The 15,320-nt window shown below is 45.0% G+C and overlaps 1 protein-coding gene across 1 annotated transcript; it reads left to right on the forward strand.

Annotated features, from left to right (window-relative positions):
• The first annotated feature begins 12,763 nt into the window (after positions 1–12,763).
• Positions 12,764–15,000, forward strand: phox2bb (paired like homeobox 2Bb). The gene is made up of 3 exons (XM_034597797.1): positions 12,764–13,475; positions 14,140–14,327; positions 14,515–15,000. The coding sequence occupies exons 1-3, from the start codon at positions 13,235–13,237 to the stop codon at positions 14,941–14,943; spliced, it is 858 nt and encodes a 285-aa protein (XP_034453688.1). The 5' UTR covers positions 12,764–13,234; the 3' UTR covers positions 14,944–15,000.
• The last annotated feature ends 320 nt before the right edge of the window (positions 15,001–15,320 follow it).

Raw genomic sequence — 15,320 nt, forward strand, 5'->3', positions numbered from 1 at the left:
AAACATCATTGGGTTTTATCACTTAGTTTTCATCATCCACGTGGTTTCCCTTAAATAGTATAAACTATAAATATAAATAGTAAATCTGATCTGATCTGTTTCTTTCATTGGATTATATAAGATTTAAATACACTGTAAATTCTGAGATCCTCTCTGGTTCCACACATTCTAAGATGCATCTCAATTTACAGTGTTTACAGGCAGAATGATAATATTATACTGTTCAGTGTAATCTTGGCATCATTAGACACGTTGAGACGCTGAACACATGAACAACATTTTGAGCAACATTTTGACTCGCAGGGCATTTTGGTATTTTAATGCACGCTGCTCTTTTCATGTCCAGGAGGTTCCAGTCGAGTCAATGTTAAGTGAATAGTAAGGTCGGGTTTGACTTTACCCTGCTGCTGTATCGACCCGCCTGTCAATACGACTGCAGGGGAAATCTATAAAGCGGGTAAATGTTATCACAACATCCGTTTGTGGGCGTGCACGTTCACTCATGCACGTAAGGCTTTAAAGGGCTTGAATAATGTGCATTGTCGTTTACCATTCACCTCCTCTTACATGGCTGTGTGCTACAAATAGAGAATTGTCCAAGATGGAGAGTGACACAATGTTCAGATGTTCCTTTGTTTATGTTTTCACAGCTGAAAGTCTGAATCGTGGTCCAAACCAAGGTTCCTGTGTTTGCTTTGTTTAAATTTGATCTCCTAAATTTCCTACTGATTGCTTTAATGGCCGTGCATCTGACATTGGCGGGCTGTCAATTCACAGGTATCTTTTTGGTTGAATGGAGAAAATGCATGAACCAGTTCTCTTTGTTTGTCGTTTAAACTTTATATCGTAGGAGGTGAAGACTGCAGCAATCCATCCGGCAACTGGTCTGACAGTCTGAGCAATCCAAACCAGTCGGACTACATTTATGTCTGGATCACGGTCCGAGAAGCCAGAGGGTCCGGATCCAACAAGATGGGTGTGGAAGTGTCCTAAAAAGCTGCAGAGTCGATCTCTGTGATCGCATCTCTACGAGTTTGAACCACTGGTCATGTACGACATGTGAATGAGCTGCAGGTCCTGACAAGTGTAGCTGAACAAATGCGTTCGAGGAGTAAACAGTATCAGTGCAGATGGAGGGCTCATGCCTCACCTCACAGCATGCTGCTCATTACCCAACGCTCAGATCCCAACACATATTATTCACCTCTGACAGCTCGCTGTGCTGCATAAAACAAACACACACTTCCACACACATGCACACGCTAATCTGTGTGTGTCGCTGCACACACACTCGAGAACACGTGTACACGTAAAGTAACAGGCTGCTGTGAATACATACATACTTCACAGCTCCTCAAATCCCTTATAACCTACTGTATGGATACTGCATACAAAAGTGACCTTGCAGAATATTCTTAAACATATGCTACAGACACACACACACACACACACACACACACACACACACACACACACACACACACACACACACACACACACACACACACACACACACACACACACTCAGTGAGCATATGAGTAATGAACAACCTTAATAACACCTCCAACTTTTCCTCTTCTTCTCTCTGCTGGCTGTTTAAATTCACATCCCCCTTTAACGTCGCTCTAATCTCATTACTGCCGGCTAATAGCTCTCCTTCTGCTCCTCCCAGACGCTCTGCCCAGACCTTGGATAACACACACACACACAGACACACACACACACACACACACACACACACACACACACACACACACACACACACACACACACACACACAGACACACACACACGTTCAGAGTGTGCGTGCTGCTGCTGCAGAGGAGCTGCATCTGCAAAGTGTGGCCCAGGGAAAAGAGCTGAGAGGAAGCGAGAGAGGGTGAAGTTGGTGTGTGGTGTTTATATGCATGCGGGTGAATGTTTTTGTGGGGGGGGGGGATGGGTGATGGTGGTGGATCAGCAGCCAACTCCACTCTCTCTCTCTTTCTCTTCCCTGCAATACCAGCGCCTCCCCCCCCTCCTCCCCTCGAGTGAATCTATAGGGAGGGAAGGCAGAGACAGGTGCATTTCTCCACAAATTGAGTTAGCCAAGACATGCCACATCCAATTGGGCCAAATTGATGTGAGAGTTTGTGATGTCTGCCGTGGGTATTACAGCAAAGGTCAGTGTGCCGAGACAATGACATCAATCTGGTCCACGTGGCCGAGCACTCGGGCCCCCGCCAGCCCCCTGATTCAGATGCAAACCTGCAAACAGAGTCAGGGGAAGGAGAGGGCGGACGAACGCCGGTTTGCAAACTGGTGGGCATTTTGTGATTGCTTTTGAATGGGAAGCGAAAACAAGAAGTCGACACACCCAGGTTGTTGCCTCTGAATGACACATGCAGCTGGTGTTGGTCAGTGAATACTAAAGAAATCCATGAAAACAGATGTTTGGATTGTAAAGCCCAAAAAGTGATCAAGGCTTCAAAAAGGGTCTGGATACTGGGTTTACTGCAAAACTTCAAGAAACCAGTTGACTGAATGTTATTCTCCGTCTGTGATGTGGCTCCATCAGCAAACAACTTCAGTCAGTGGCTAAATTTCCCAAGTGGCAGCAAATCAAATCACATTTATGCAAAATACTTTTGACATCGAACATCAAAGTGTTGTATTTCCCTATAGCATTGCACGTTAGCATTCATGGCGGCCATGTTGTGTGTCCTGAGAAATGATTGTTTATAAACTTTATCCCACTGTACAGGTTTGTACGATTTGGAGCCCGCCCACACACATGATTGACCCATTGTGAGCCAGTCTCAGCTGTCAATCATGACATGTCACCCCATCTCAAACTAAACTCACCAGAAACACGAACACTTGAACATCTTTGTGATAAGAACTACTACTACTACTTTGACTTTTTGACTCTGACCCATGTCCTATCCACTAACATGGAGGAGGCAAGGTTTATCATCCACACTGCAGCCAGTCAACAGAGATAAGGTACTTTGGATTCACTTTATGATTTTTTTACGGGTTTTTTCTAGGTCCATTTCTCATTCTTCCACCACGTTTTGTGGAAATCCGTTCTGTAGATTTCATCAACCAACCAACCAACCAACCAACCAACTAAACAAACAAACAAACAAACAATCAATCAACCAACCAACCAACCAACCAACCAACCAACCAACCAACCAAACGCCCTGCTCAAAGGTGCCTGGACAGCAGATTCTAACTCTCCTCTTCCTTGGTTGTGGGACTACAACCATTCTTTACTAAATCATCATTAATAACATCAATAATAATCTACGTCTGTTTCTGCAGGTCATGACGTCCATACAGCTACGAGTTCTACTCACACATCATTACTCGCTCCACTGGATGTTTACGCCACATCGTCTCGAGTCCACAATCTTACAAATTCTGCCGGCGTAATTTTCCCTCCGAACACACTCTGCCTGTCAATTTCAGGTCCAGCACGTGAGTGGCAGTGGTTTAAGGCTCCTCGGCCTCTACTCTCAGGAAATCCAATAGAAACTTCATCATGCTGTCACCTCTGCCGGGCCCTGCAAAGCCAGATCTAAGGGGTATGGCTTTCATCCCACCTCTATTCAGAGAGCCATTCTCTTTGATCACATTAGCGTTATTGCTCCTCTTACGGTTCCCTCCGTCTTCTCACTGCTACTCTATATCTGCCCAAGGCTATTGGTTTTTTATTCTGCGGCTTCAATCTGGACTTGGACCAGGCCGAGCTCGACCAGCTTACACTGACGTTAATTCATATAAAAGCTATATGAACAGCCCAGTTCGACTCCTTGCTTCACAGGCTCACTCAATCAACGGGACATAACTCTTGACGGAGAGTATTAAGAGGTAAATAAACAGCCATAATAATTTACGGATGAATGTAGCAATAACTACCGAGTGCTCCCGTGTGTTCAGGTTTGTTTGACCTGAAATTTACTTTAAGCAAACATCGAAACTTTGTTGATAAAAGGTGGATGTTTTTAAGTGAAGGGCTCCCTCCATCTCCCACAACCCACCGGTGGCAGAACCAGGGAAGCTGCTGCGCTGTTCACTTTCTTTTAATTTTAACTTTGTTTTTCACCAGGTGACAAATTTTACAATAAACTATCTGCAAATCACCGGTCGATTAAGGACAAGTCATCATCTGCTCGGGTTTTTCTGGAGCTCACGGGATCCACGAAGAAGGTTTCAATTCATCCGCGGTCACCAGAGTCCCAGACTGGAGATTTGTCTGAGAGGCAATTTACTGTCATTTGCTGGAGAGCGCCGGCCTGATGCATAAACATCGTTCTTAATATGCCAATTCATCATCGGGCAGCCAGGGGGATTCTGGGTGTGTTCTGATCAAATTTGCACCCAGCGATGATGAGGGGCATGTTGGTTTTGCTGCAGAAAAGTGCAGATCCAGCTATTTGTCACGTCAGGCTCACACAGGGGAGGGAGGATACTCAGCATAGAAATACAAGCGATAGAAAAGAGGCGTACCTCAGCAACCTTGCGGTCTCCTTTTGTGCAGCTAAGACAGATGGAATAAATTTGCCGTCGTGCTGGTGACTATAAATCGGTCAACTACTTTAGTTAAGACTGAAATATCTCAACAACTAGAGAACAAAAACTATTTTACAAACATTAATGGTGACTCACTGTGGTGATCCCCTCACATTAGCCTCACCATGAGGATGTTGTTGAGCAGGGGCGTTGCAACAGGGTGGGCAAAGCAAGCAATTGCCCGAGGCCCCCGAGCTGAGAGGGGGCCCCACAAAAATGGCTGATAATGTTAGTCCACAGCGACTGTCTCAGAAAAGTGGAAAATACAGACATGCTACAGCTGCAGGTCCTGATTTCATGTCAGAGTTTGTGCCTCTCATCCTAAAAACCAATAGATTTTGAAACCATTACAACTAGACAAATGTATAGATTAATTAATTACATATTTTCAGCCATGGTTTCATATTTGGTAACATTTGGTTGTGTTTTTGGAAACCAGTGGAGCACAGAAATAAGATATATTGGCTTTAGATTCACAAACTATTGGTTTGGCCCAAACTATTTGGGATTTGTTAACAAGCAAAAGAAAGAAAAACATAGAAGATCAGCGACTTATCCTTCAGAATTTCTGTCATTACTTTCCTTAGAAATTCAATATACTGCTGTTGAAAGTTATTGAAGCAACATATGGGTTTTCTAAGCCACAAGCAGCGCAGCTCAACAACACTTATTGAGAAAAACACCCATTATCTGTGTCCCGGCCAGTTCTCGACCCTCGTATTGATTTCAGTGGAACCGTCGAATCTACGTCTTCCAGCTCTGCGGCGCAGCCTCATCCTTCAGCGCTCAGAGAGCTGCCTTCTGGGAACAGGAAGTGAATCAGAGTCGGCAGTGGACAGGCACACGCTGATGACTCCCATCTGGCTGTTCTTTAAGTATTCCATCCAATCAAATTAGGTTTGATTGATCAACAGGCGCTGCCATTGGACGGTGGTCATGGCGATATATAAATCACGCTGTGCCATCAAGGCTTCTCGGAGGGAGAGCAAGAGCATCCACGAAGCCCAAGGAACCTGACTTCCTCCTGTGTGATGTTGATCATTTGAGGTTTTCTGTGATGGGAGTGACGATGGTTTTCAAACACGGATGTGATGCAACAAAACATAGAGAGATTCATGGTATTAAGGTGGAGAGATCAGAAATCAGTCACCTGGTATCATCACATCAAACTCTGGATTATATCAGATGTTGTTGGGAAGTTTGTTTATCAGATAACAAAACTTTTACATCTCGATCGTTCTTAATTAAAGGTCCACAGTCTTATCTGTCAATTAATCATCAATACTTTTCACTTTAATTCATTTCAACACCACATTTCTCCTTTGTGTTTGATGAGCTGCACAATAAAAGCTCAAGATAATGATTCTATCAAACTATGTTGGGATTAATAACTTACTTTTTATTCTTGTAATCGGAAACAATTTGGTGCTTTTGCTAAATTATGTTGTACTGGGGATAAAATAAGATAAATAGTTTGTATATTTTACCTTCAAAGTTGGTTATTAATCTCTAAAATACAAGTAAATCCAAAGCAAAATATGATAAACGCTAGTATTAATTAAAACTGGAATAATAGTCTGGCTTCTCCTGTTTAGAAACACAACTGATCTCCAGTAACATTTACTCAAGTATAAGTACAATTATCAAGTATAGCAGCTACTGTAATTGAGTATTTCCATTTAATGTTACTTAATACTTTTACATCACTACATTTATATTTATATCACTACAGAAAACAGTTATAGTCACTGTTTTCTTTGCAGATCCCACCAGACATGATTACAACAACATTTTATCAGCGAATAACTTCTGACACAGCAGCAACGATAAGTACTTTACCTCTGTACTTTTACTTAAAGGTAAACTTTTGACTGCCAGACTTCACTGTGGTGTTGCTACTTTCTGCACTGCTGTCGCCCAATGGCAGGATTTGAACATGATTCTAGACAAAAGGGAAGGTCAAGCAAAAACACTTCATTTGATACAAGACCTAAATCAGTCTGACCTCAACGTGATAGAGTTCAATCCCTGCTGATTTGTGGTGTATTTAAAGTGTCTGTTTATATACTTAGACATATCTACTTTGGGCATTTAACTTTCTTTTTTAAGTGCTTTCATCGGAGGTGTTTTCAGTGATGGTTGGTTTGCTTGGAGCCTGCAGCTGAGTGGATGGAGCTCTACTGGACGTTTGCTGATGTCAACAAACTCCACAAGAATCAATTAAGATAAAAACCTTGAAGTGGGACTATACCCTAACAGCGGCAACAGAACTACAGAGGTTATTGTGACGTGGACATCAGTTAGACACACAAACACCTGAGTGGAGTCGGTCAACCACAGCAACTCAGACGGTGCCTGGATGAACAATGGAGGCTTCAAGGCACTGAAGCTGATTCAAGGGATGTTGGTCCTCAGTGATTAAAGCTTTATTCTAATATTAAATCATCACAGTCAACATGCAGCCTAATCTCTCCCTGATAGATTGTTGTGTTTGTGTCTCCGCGGGTCCACGGGGTCTGTGAGTGTCCTGTTGTGCATCTAAGTGGATGTGAGGCCCTTGTTGTGACTCTTTTGACTATATGGAAATCATAATTCACACGGAGCCGCCTGATGGTTTATGCAGATGGGCGGCTGGGGGCTAAAATAAAAGAGTCTGATATGTACAAGTGCAGGACGCGTGTTCGGCCATAACACATGAAAAGAATATGAAATTTGGGGGGGGGGGGGGGCTGTGGGAGGCGAGACAAATTAGCAGCTTTACAAAAGTGATAGCAGGTGTTTACATGTGGAATGTTTTGCATATTGTAATGTTGGAGTAGGGAGAAGTGTTGGGGGGGGGGGGGGGGTAATAAACATCACAATGCGTCGGACAATAATCAATACGACGCACAATGACCTTGACGTTTTATGATGGATTGGGAGACGTGGCCTACTGTAATTGCTGCAGCCCTCCCTCCTCCGTCCTTCTCTCCATCCTTCCCTCCTTTCACCCGGACGCCTCCTCTCTCCTCCTCTCTCCCTCTTTCTCTCTCTTGGACATTAAAAACCGCTCCATCATTCTCGATGCGCCGCCTTGTCGCCTGCCGCTCAGATGACCATTAATCGCTTAATTCCAGTAAACCTACGTGCGCACAAAGGGCCGCTGTCTGCCGCTTAATGCATGTGTGATTAAGCTTTTAGGGCCGACCACACGGCATTATTAGCCAGCAGGTCCTTGTATAGAGGGGCCAAATGCCTTCAGGGGGCCCGAGGACGGTGCTGGGGAGGGAGGGGGGGGTGGATGTGGATGTGGATGTGGAGAGGGGAGGCAGGGAGTGTGGGAGGGGGGGGCAAGTTAATGACACTGACCCTCACTTCCCCAACAGCTATTCAATTCAACAATAATAACGGGTCACGCAGCTGATTTATGGAGCAGGGGCTAATAATTGTCAATTGCTAATGCCCGGGTGTGTGGGGGTGTGTGCGGGGGAGGGGGGGGGCGGGGGCGATGCCAGTGAAAATATGGTTTGACCCCCACATGGGGGGTGAAATGCAGGAGGGAAGAGAAAAAATTGACAGATGATGTAGTTTTATCCCCTTAAAGCTAAAACACAATGCAGGTTAGGAAACATGCAGCAGTAGAGTCGGTGTGTGTGTGTGTGTCCGTGTCTGTGTGTGTGTGTGTGTGTCTGTGTGTGTCTGTGTGTGTGTGTGTGTGTGTGATAGTGTGTGTTTTTGTGTGTGTGTGTGTGTGTGTGTGTGTTCGCATGGCTGCGATAAATTAATAACAAACCAAACAATGTGTCGTGGAGAGGCGGATTCAATTACTAAGTTTATTTACAGGGGGAAATCTCATGAAGGCCATTGACCAACGTTAAGCAGCAGCGCGGGATGAAACGATGACAAGAGCCCCGATAAGAATTTAATTCCATCTCATTTCGGACGATTTTATGAATCAGATTCTTGAACACTGGCAAGAGATTTAATGATCACATCTTTGCGAAATCTTATTTCAGAAGCGGTCGATGGCATTTCTCTGCGTTAATGTCGACTTAGAGGTTGGAGTAATTTAGTAATTGATTCCTTGCCTTGGCTCGCGCTCGTGCCAAGGCCGCGTTCGAGGGTAATATGTTTCCTAATCTTATCCCCCGGAATAAGATTTTTATGTTAATCCGCTGGCTGCGCTCTCGGTCACTCGGGGAGCTTCGGATAAAGGCGCGGAGGGGCCGGAGAGGCCGGAGAGACGAGGCGGGATCTGCAGGAACCGCAGGCTGCAGCATCTGGAAGAACAACAGGGCGAGTCACTGGGAGACAACAGGGAAGATTGAGACTTTAAATAACATTGAGAAGTAAATATTTACCTTATTTAACTGCGTGGGAAATAAATATGTTATTTCCACATTTATAGGCGAAATTAAAAAAGGAGAAACTGACCAACACAGTCTTTCCTCCACTTTCATATCAGTGCTTCACCTTATTTGTCAGTTTAACATTTAAAATGAGCTGCAAACATGCAACCATTACATTTAAGTATAACATATAAACGCCATGTGACACCAGCTGATCACCAGCACAAGACAGATCGGTGCCAGGGACAGAACAAAAAAAGACCCAACCAGCTTAAAACGCGTAAAAACACCAGTCTCCTTCCACACAGACTGAAACACTGACGTCTTTTGTGCTGCACGTTTTTTTTTTTTTTATTCCTCGCAGACACAGAGCGAAGGCACCAGCTTCTAATTGAATTTCGTCTCTTCTCCAGATGTCACTTTCCATCTGTGCGCTTGGAAACGCGATGCGCCTTTTTACGCACCGGCCTGGAACACCTTAAAGTCTGCTTTAGTCCCCCCCCCCCCCCCCAACATTCAGCTGTGATGACTTCAGAGATCTAACAACTGCAGCATCACACAGAGCAGATATAAAACACTGATTGGTTTGTTTCTGGATAAAAAAACGTGATGTCTCAGGTCTCGTTCCAACGGTTTTTACAGGTGAAATCTAGAACCCTCGCCTTCATCCATTCCTGCCAAATTAAGACATCACACTAAATCGTCACGGGAGCACCCCCCCCTACCCCCCACCCCCCCACCCCCAAAATGATTTGTTTTTTGATCTGCTGGCGAGCCCCTCCCCTGCAACACGCGGCCTTATTAATAACCGTTTTGATAAGCGTAGGATCTCCTCGGGCGGAGGAGTGAGACATTGTCGGTGCAGTGTGACAGCGGGACCCTCCCATCGCTCGCTCGCTCTTTATCCTCCTCTGTTTCTTTGCCTTTTCGGGGGAGTGGATCCATCCAATCCATCCAGAGACAATGGCATTTTGTTCCTCTTTTTGTCCCTCCTGTCGACCCGCATTCCTATATTGCTGAGCAACGATAGTGCGCACTAAATGGAGAGGAGTCGCTCCTGCACACCGGCTATTGTGCGGCACTTGCCGGGAGAATTTAGGGTCTTGCACACATCGCATTTCCCTGATTTATTTAAGTGAAGGCACATGGTTAAAGCTCTTCATTTGCCACATAATTGCGAATTAACTGCAGCTTCCCCTTCAATTAAAGGACCATTATGTTACTGTAAATCACTGGTTTTACGCAGCGCTCCAGTGCCACCAGGCCCATGTGCACGTAAACTGCCTGGACGTGTTGCATCTTGCAGAAATATCTCAAACAAAAAGAAAGACAGTTGAATAAGAAACATATTTTATTGCAGCTCAGAGACGCGCCTGTCGGATTTAATATTCTCGCATCAGATTCTCCTCCCGTGGCTCCTCGGCCCACCCGAACCAGCTGAAATAATTAAAAGATGTTGAAACTATAAAAGAGGGGGCGTCTCAATAGCTGGTGGAGCATGGTGCGGGGACTATAGAGCGTCAGGATAAAGAGCGGCCTCAGTGAAAGAAACCGATGGCTAAAAGCTATAATTGTATTTGCCTCGGCGAAATATCAGAAAAGACTCCTCGTTTCTTTGAGCGTTATTAGATTAATTCCCAGAGATGGGTTCTTTTCTCGCTGCCAGACGCGTGGAGGGAGGACGGTGAACCATTTGGCTCTTTGGTTTCAATAATCAAATTAACCATTTGGTACAACTTTTGGGTCCCAGCTCGTGTGTGGAGAAAAAGGAGGGGGGTGGGGGGGAATAAAAAAAGAAAACATTTACATAATAGGAACCGGGTCGTCTCAAGAAAGAATTAACTTTTTCCTTTTTTAGTCTGGTTGATCTGTGAGGAGACAATGTGAGAAAGAGAAGAGGCAGAAACACACTGCAGCACGTCAGCGATTGTGGAGGCAAAATAATTGATGGCGAATCTGCAGCGGGTCCTTGTGTGTTCTAACAGAGAACCTGGAGCTGCACCTCGAGGCCACATGCACGAAACGCCCGGTGCCCTATTCTGTGTTTGAGGGTAAATTATAAAGCAAGTGGACATTTCATTAGATTAAAGCCACATTTGAGTTTTGGAGATGAAAATTAAAACGTGAAACTGAGGTGAAAGGAATATCTCAAACTTTTCTAATAATAAGATTTTAAAACTAAATCGACCTCACAAGCTTCTATCAACATCATTCGTTTTTAACATATAAACTCTCAATTATAAGGAATAAATGTTTTATGTGTTTAAATGGGGATTTTTTTTTCTTTTTTAACTCCATCCTTCCTCAACTGTGATGAAAAATAAGATCAATACTGTGAAGGACAAATCAAATCAAAGCCAAAGAATCTATAACAACACTACAATAAATAAATCTAATAGGTTGCGAGACAAACGTTGATAATATCCAGAGTCCAAACCGATGTCAGTGTCAGGTATGATGAAGAAATCCTGAAGCAAACACTCACACAGGGAGAATTAAAACTCAAGTCCCTGTAAGAAGATGAGGATTTTAGAGCCTGAGAAGAAGAAGAAGAAGAAGAAGAAGATGAAGATGAAGATGAAGAGCAGAACACAGATCAATCACTGAAACACGACCGGAGGTGAAGAAATTTAAAAATCAAACACTCATCGAATAAATCCAATTGCTGCGCCATCATTCAAGTTGCGCCTTTTCGCGTTTGGATAATTTGGAAGAAGAAGAAAAAGAAAAAAGCTTCAAACGAGGACTTGAACTCGGTCTCGGTGAAAAAAAAGCCCGAAACACAGAGAGTGTGTGCGCGCCATAGAAAACGCTTCACCTTATTACACAAACCGAATTAACCACTCAGCCAATATAGTGCAGCCTAAGAGGTCCGATGAAAGCCTCACCAGTTCGTTACTTTCATTACAAAGATGTTATTTGCCAAATAAACGAAATAATGAAAGTAATAAAGACAATTACAAACTCATTTGAATCATAAGAAGAAAAAAACCCCACAGTTTAGCAGAGGTGCAGGAGGAGATTCAGGAGAAAAAAACCTGAATGAAGCCAATAAATCTGTTTATTACTCTGCGTAAAAATGTCACAAGCAGGGTTTGAAAACCCACTGAGACACTTCCTGGGTTTCATTTGAGGTTTAGTTGCTGCACAGAAATTGCAATGTGCTCATTTAAATGTTTGAAATCCTAATTAAAGCAATAACAAGTCATTAGCGTGAGGTGAGATGAAACAAACAGAAATCAATGGGGAAAGCGTGTGGCACTATATCGTTTTGGATGTGATTGGTGCGCATGAGGGGAAATGAACCCGGAGAAGCCGTTTCTCTGCACGTTCAGTGTTAAAATTATATTTCTGTCATATGAGAAAAATGAAAAATGAAATAGTGACATGGAATAATTCACCCACATGCAGATTACGTGAGTGTTTCTGTGGTAGAAAACGAGCCTCGTGAACTTGATTGTGATGAAACTACATATTTTCTGCTACCAGTTCCCAACGAGTCCTCGTATGTGCTCGATGATCGTGCCCGTGTTCCGGCTGCACTCATCGGGGGGGGGACCACAGTCAGGAGCCGCAGTGAAAAGCGCCGGAGCAGACGGACGGAGAGAGGAGGCACGAGGGGGGGAAAATACTCTGTGAAATCCTGCCCAAGGTATACGGTCGCTTAAAAGGCTTAAAAGCTTGGAGAAAATTGGATCAGGGAGAATCGTCACCCAACTTTCATTATTTCCAAGTGGTGTGATTGAATTAAAGGGCAAGATGGTGGTTGGAGAGGAGTGGGGCGGATGGGTAGAGGGATGGAGGGATGGAGAGGTGGAGGCGGTGGAGGGGTGCGTAATGGCGTGGTATTAAATTCTAATTAGAGATGCAGGGGATCAATGATAGGGAGGTTGGACAGCCCGGGCCCCCAGTGCCAGCCCAATAGACTGATGAGTTATTGTCATGTAAAAAAGCGCTAGCAATAAGACCAAACGCTTTGCTATTGTCCAAGCGGAAAGAGCCAAGTTTATTATGAGGACTATATGCTCTAGAGACCTCGGGCTAGGCGGCTCTTAGGGGGGTTTTCATAAAACAGGGCTAGGTTCCTATAAAGGAGGCCAGTTTTGGAGCAGGCGCTGAGCAGTGAACATCTACCCACCGTCCAGCCTCCTCCAGTCCAAACCAAATCCTCTCTCCCCCAAACTCAGACCGCGCGTCCTGCTCGCTTTCATTTTTTATTATTTATTTTTGTTCCTTTCCAAACCCCAGGTTTTTTTTTTGGGGAGGTGGGTGTTTTTTTCTCCGCCGTGTTTTTTTGGGGTTTCTCGGGGAAGTGCAGCTTTCTAACTCCACCGAGCCTTCTCAAATGTATAAAATGGAGTATTCTTACCTAAATTCCTCTGCCTACGAGTCATGTATGGCCGGGATGGACACGTCGAGCTTGGCATCGGCCTATGCGGACTTCAGCTCGTGCAGCCAGGCCAGTGGTTTTCAGTACAATCCCATCAGGACCACGTTCGGGGCCACCTCCGGCTGCCCGTCCCTCACGCCGGGGTCCTGCAGCCTGGGGACCCTGCGGGACCACCAGAGCAGCCCGTATGCCGCAGGTAAGCAGCGGCTCCGGAGCCACAACCCCGACGTATTATAGGACGCCTTGATTGCATTTGAAAATGGAAATGTGTTTAGTATTTACCAAACGAAATTTGCTTACACAAATGAAAGAATTTATCACGTTAGAAGCGATTGCAGGCAAGGGGTAATTCGGTTACCGGGTTATACTATCCCAGTCACACCCAAAACCGCCAACAGAATTATCGTAAGCTGCCAAAATGATAGGCATAATTTATTTACTTTGCGATGAGACATAAAGCTTCGAAAATAATTAGATAACCAAAGACTAAAGCTCATTATTGACACCGATTCGGAGTTACAGTAGCAGCGCGCGGGGCAGGATGGGAACATTATGACAAGTTCTCAAACTCGAGCCTCAATCTGAGCAGCAACAATTAGTTTAACATTACAATTAACCGCATCACGGGTCAGCGACGTTATCAATTCACAACTAATTCACCCGCAACCGCGCGCGTAACCGGATTCAAAGCTTCGCCTCAGCGTCCTTAACCGGATTTTATACAAAAATATCGAATTTGAATTTACTTCCATTTGACAACACACACACACACACACACACACACACACACGCTCCTCTTACTGATAAGACCTCTGCTGTACTTCGCACGTCTGACGGTGACATTTCTTTTCTGTTCACAGTTCCATACAAACTGTTCACGGACCACGGAGGACTGAACGAGAAGAGGAAGCAGAGGCGCATCCGGACCACGTTCACCAGCGCCCAGCTGAAGGAGCTGGAGCGGGTGTTCGCGGAGACGCACTACCCGGACATCTACACCAGAGAGGAGCTCGCACTCAAAATCGACCTGACTGAAGCCAGAGTGCAGGTACACAGCCGCTTGTTCTCCAGTTACGCGCAATTACGCACAGTTACGCACGGGTGGATTTATTATGCAAACAAATTTTTTTAACATTATCACTATTTTTTAACAGTTTCTAGTTAAGTTTAATGCTTTCACGTGACGCTTTAGTGTTTCCCATCAACAGTTGTTTAACCCTTTCTCAATTTTCCAGGTGTGGTTTCAAAACCGACGCGCCAAGTTCCGCAAGCAGGAGCGGGCAGCTGCAGCGGCCGTGGCGGCAGCCAAGAACAATTCTGGGAAGAAGTCCGACCCCAGAGACGAAGACATCAAAGACAACAAATCCACCGACCCGGACAGCACAGGAGGCCCCGGCCCGAACCCGCTGCCCACCTCCAACTGCGGCGGACCGAGCCCCACCGGCGTGCAGGTCAACACCAACGGGAACGGACAGGTGGACCAGGCGAAGACCTCCGTGTCCACCGGCATGGGGGTGACAGCACCGGGCCAAGGCTGGGCCACCGCCCCGGGGACCATCACCTCCATCCCGGACTCACTGGGCGGCCCGTTCGCCAGCGTACTGTCGTCTTTGCAAAGACAGAACGGAGCCAAAGCGACATTAGTAAAGACCAGCATGTTCTAATGAAGCTCTGTGGCGGCGGAGGGAGGAGGAGAAAACACAGAGCAGAGGGAGAGAGAAGTTTCCTCCTTCTCCGGAGACTGAAAAAGCAAATTGCTCGAGACTCAAACGGACAATAAAACGCAGTTAATTAAACAGAAGACGATGACAACTCCTGTTCTTTTATTTTGTTGCCTTGCACCGTTTCTTGTGGTCAGTCTAAACACTTTCGCTGTAAAAATATCCATCTTGGCAAGTCGTTTGTTTTTCTTGAAACAAGTCGGGTGGATTGTTTCCGGTCATATTTTAGGGCTGAATATCTAAAGACAATAAGAAAACAAGTGTTGTGTTGAGATGATTCATGCGAGACTCCATCGAACGTATTCCTCGTGTTTTTAAAG

This window comes from Hippoglossus hippoglossus, chromosome 10, assembly GCF_009819705.1.
Source record: "Hippoglossus hippoglossus isolate fHipHip1 chromosome 10, fHipHip1.pri, whole genome shotgun sequence".
In the NCBI taxonomy this organism is placed as follows: domain Eukaryota; kingdom Metazoa; phylum Chordata; class Actinopteri; order Pleuronectiformes; family Pleuronectidae; genus Hippoglossus; species Hippoglossus hippoglossus.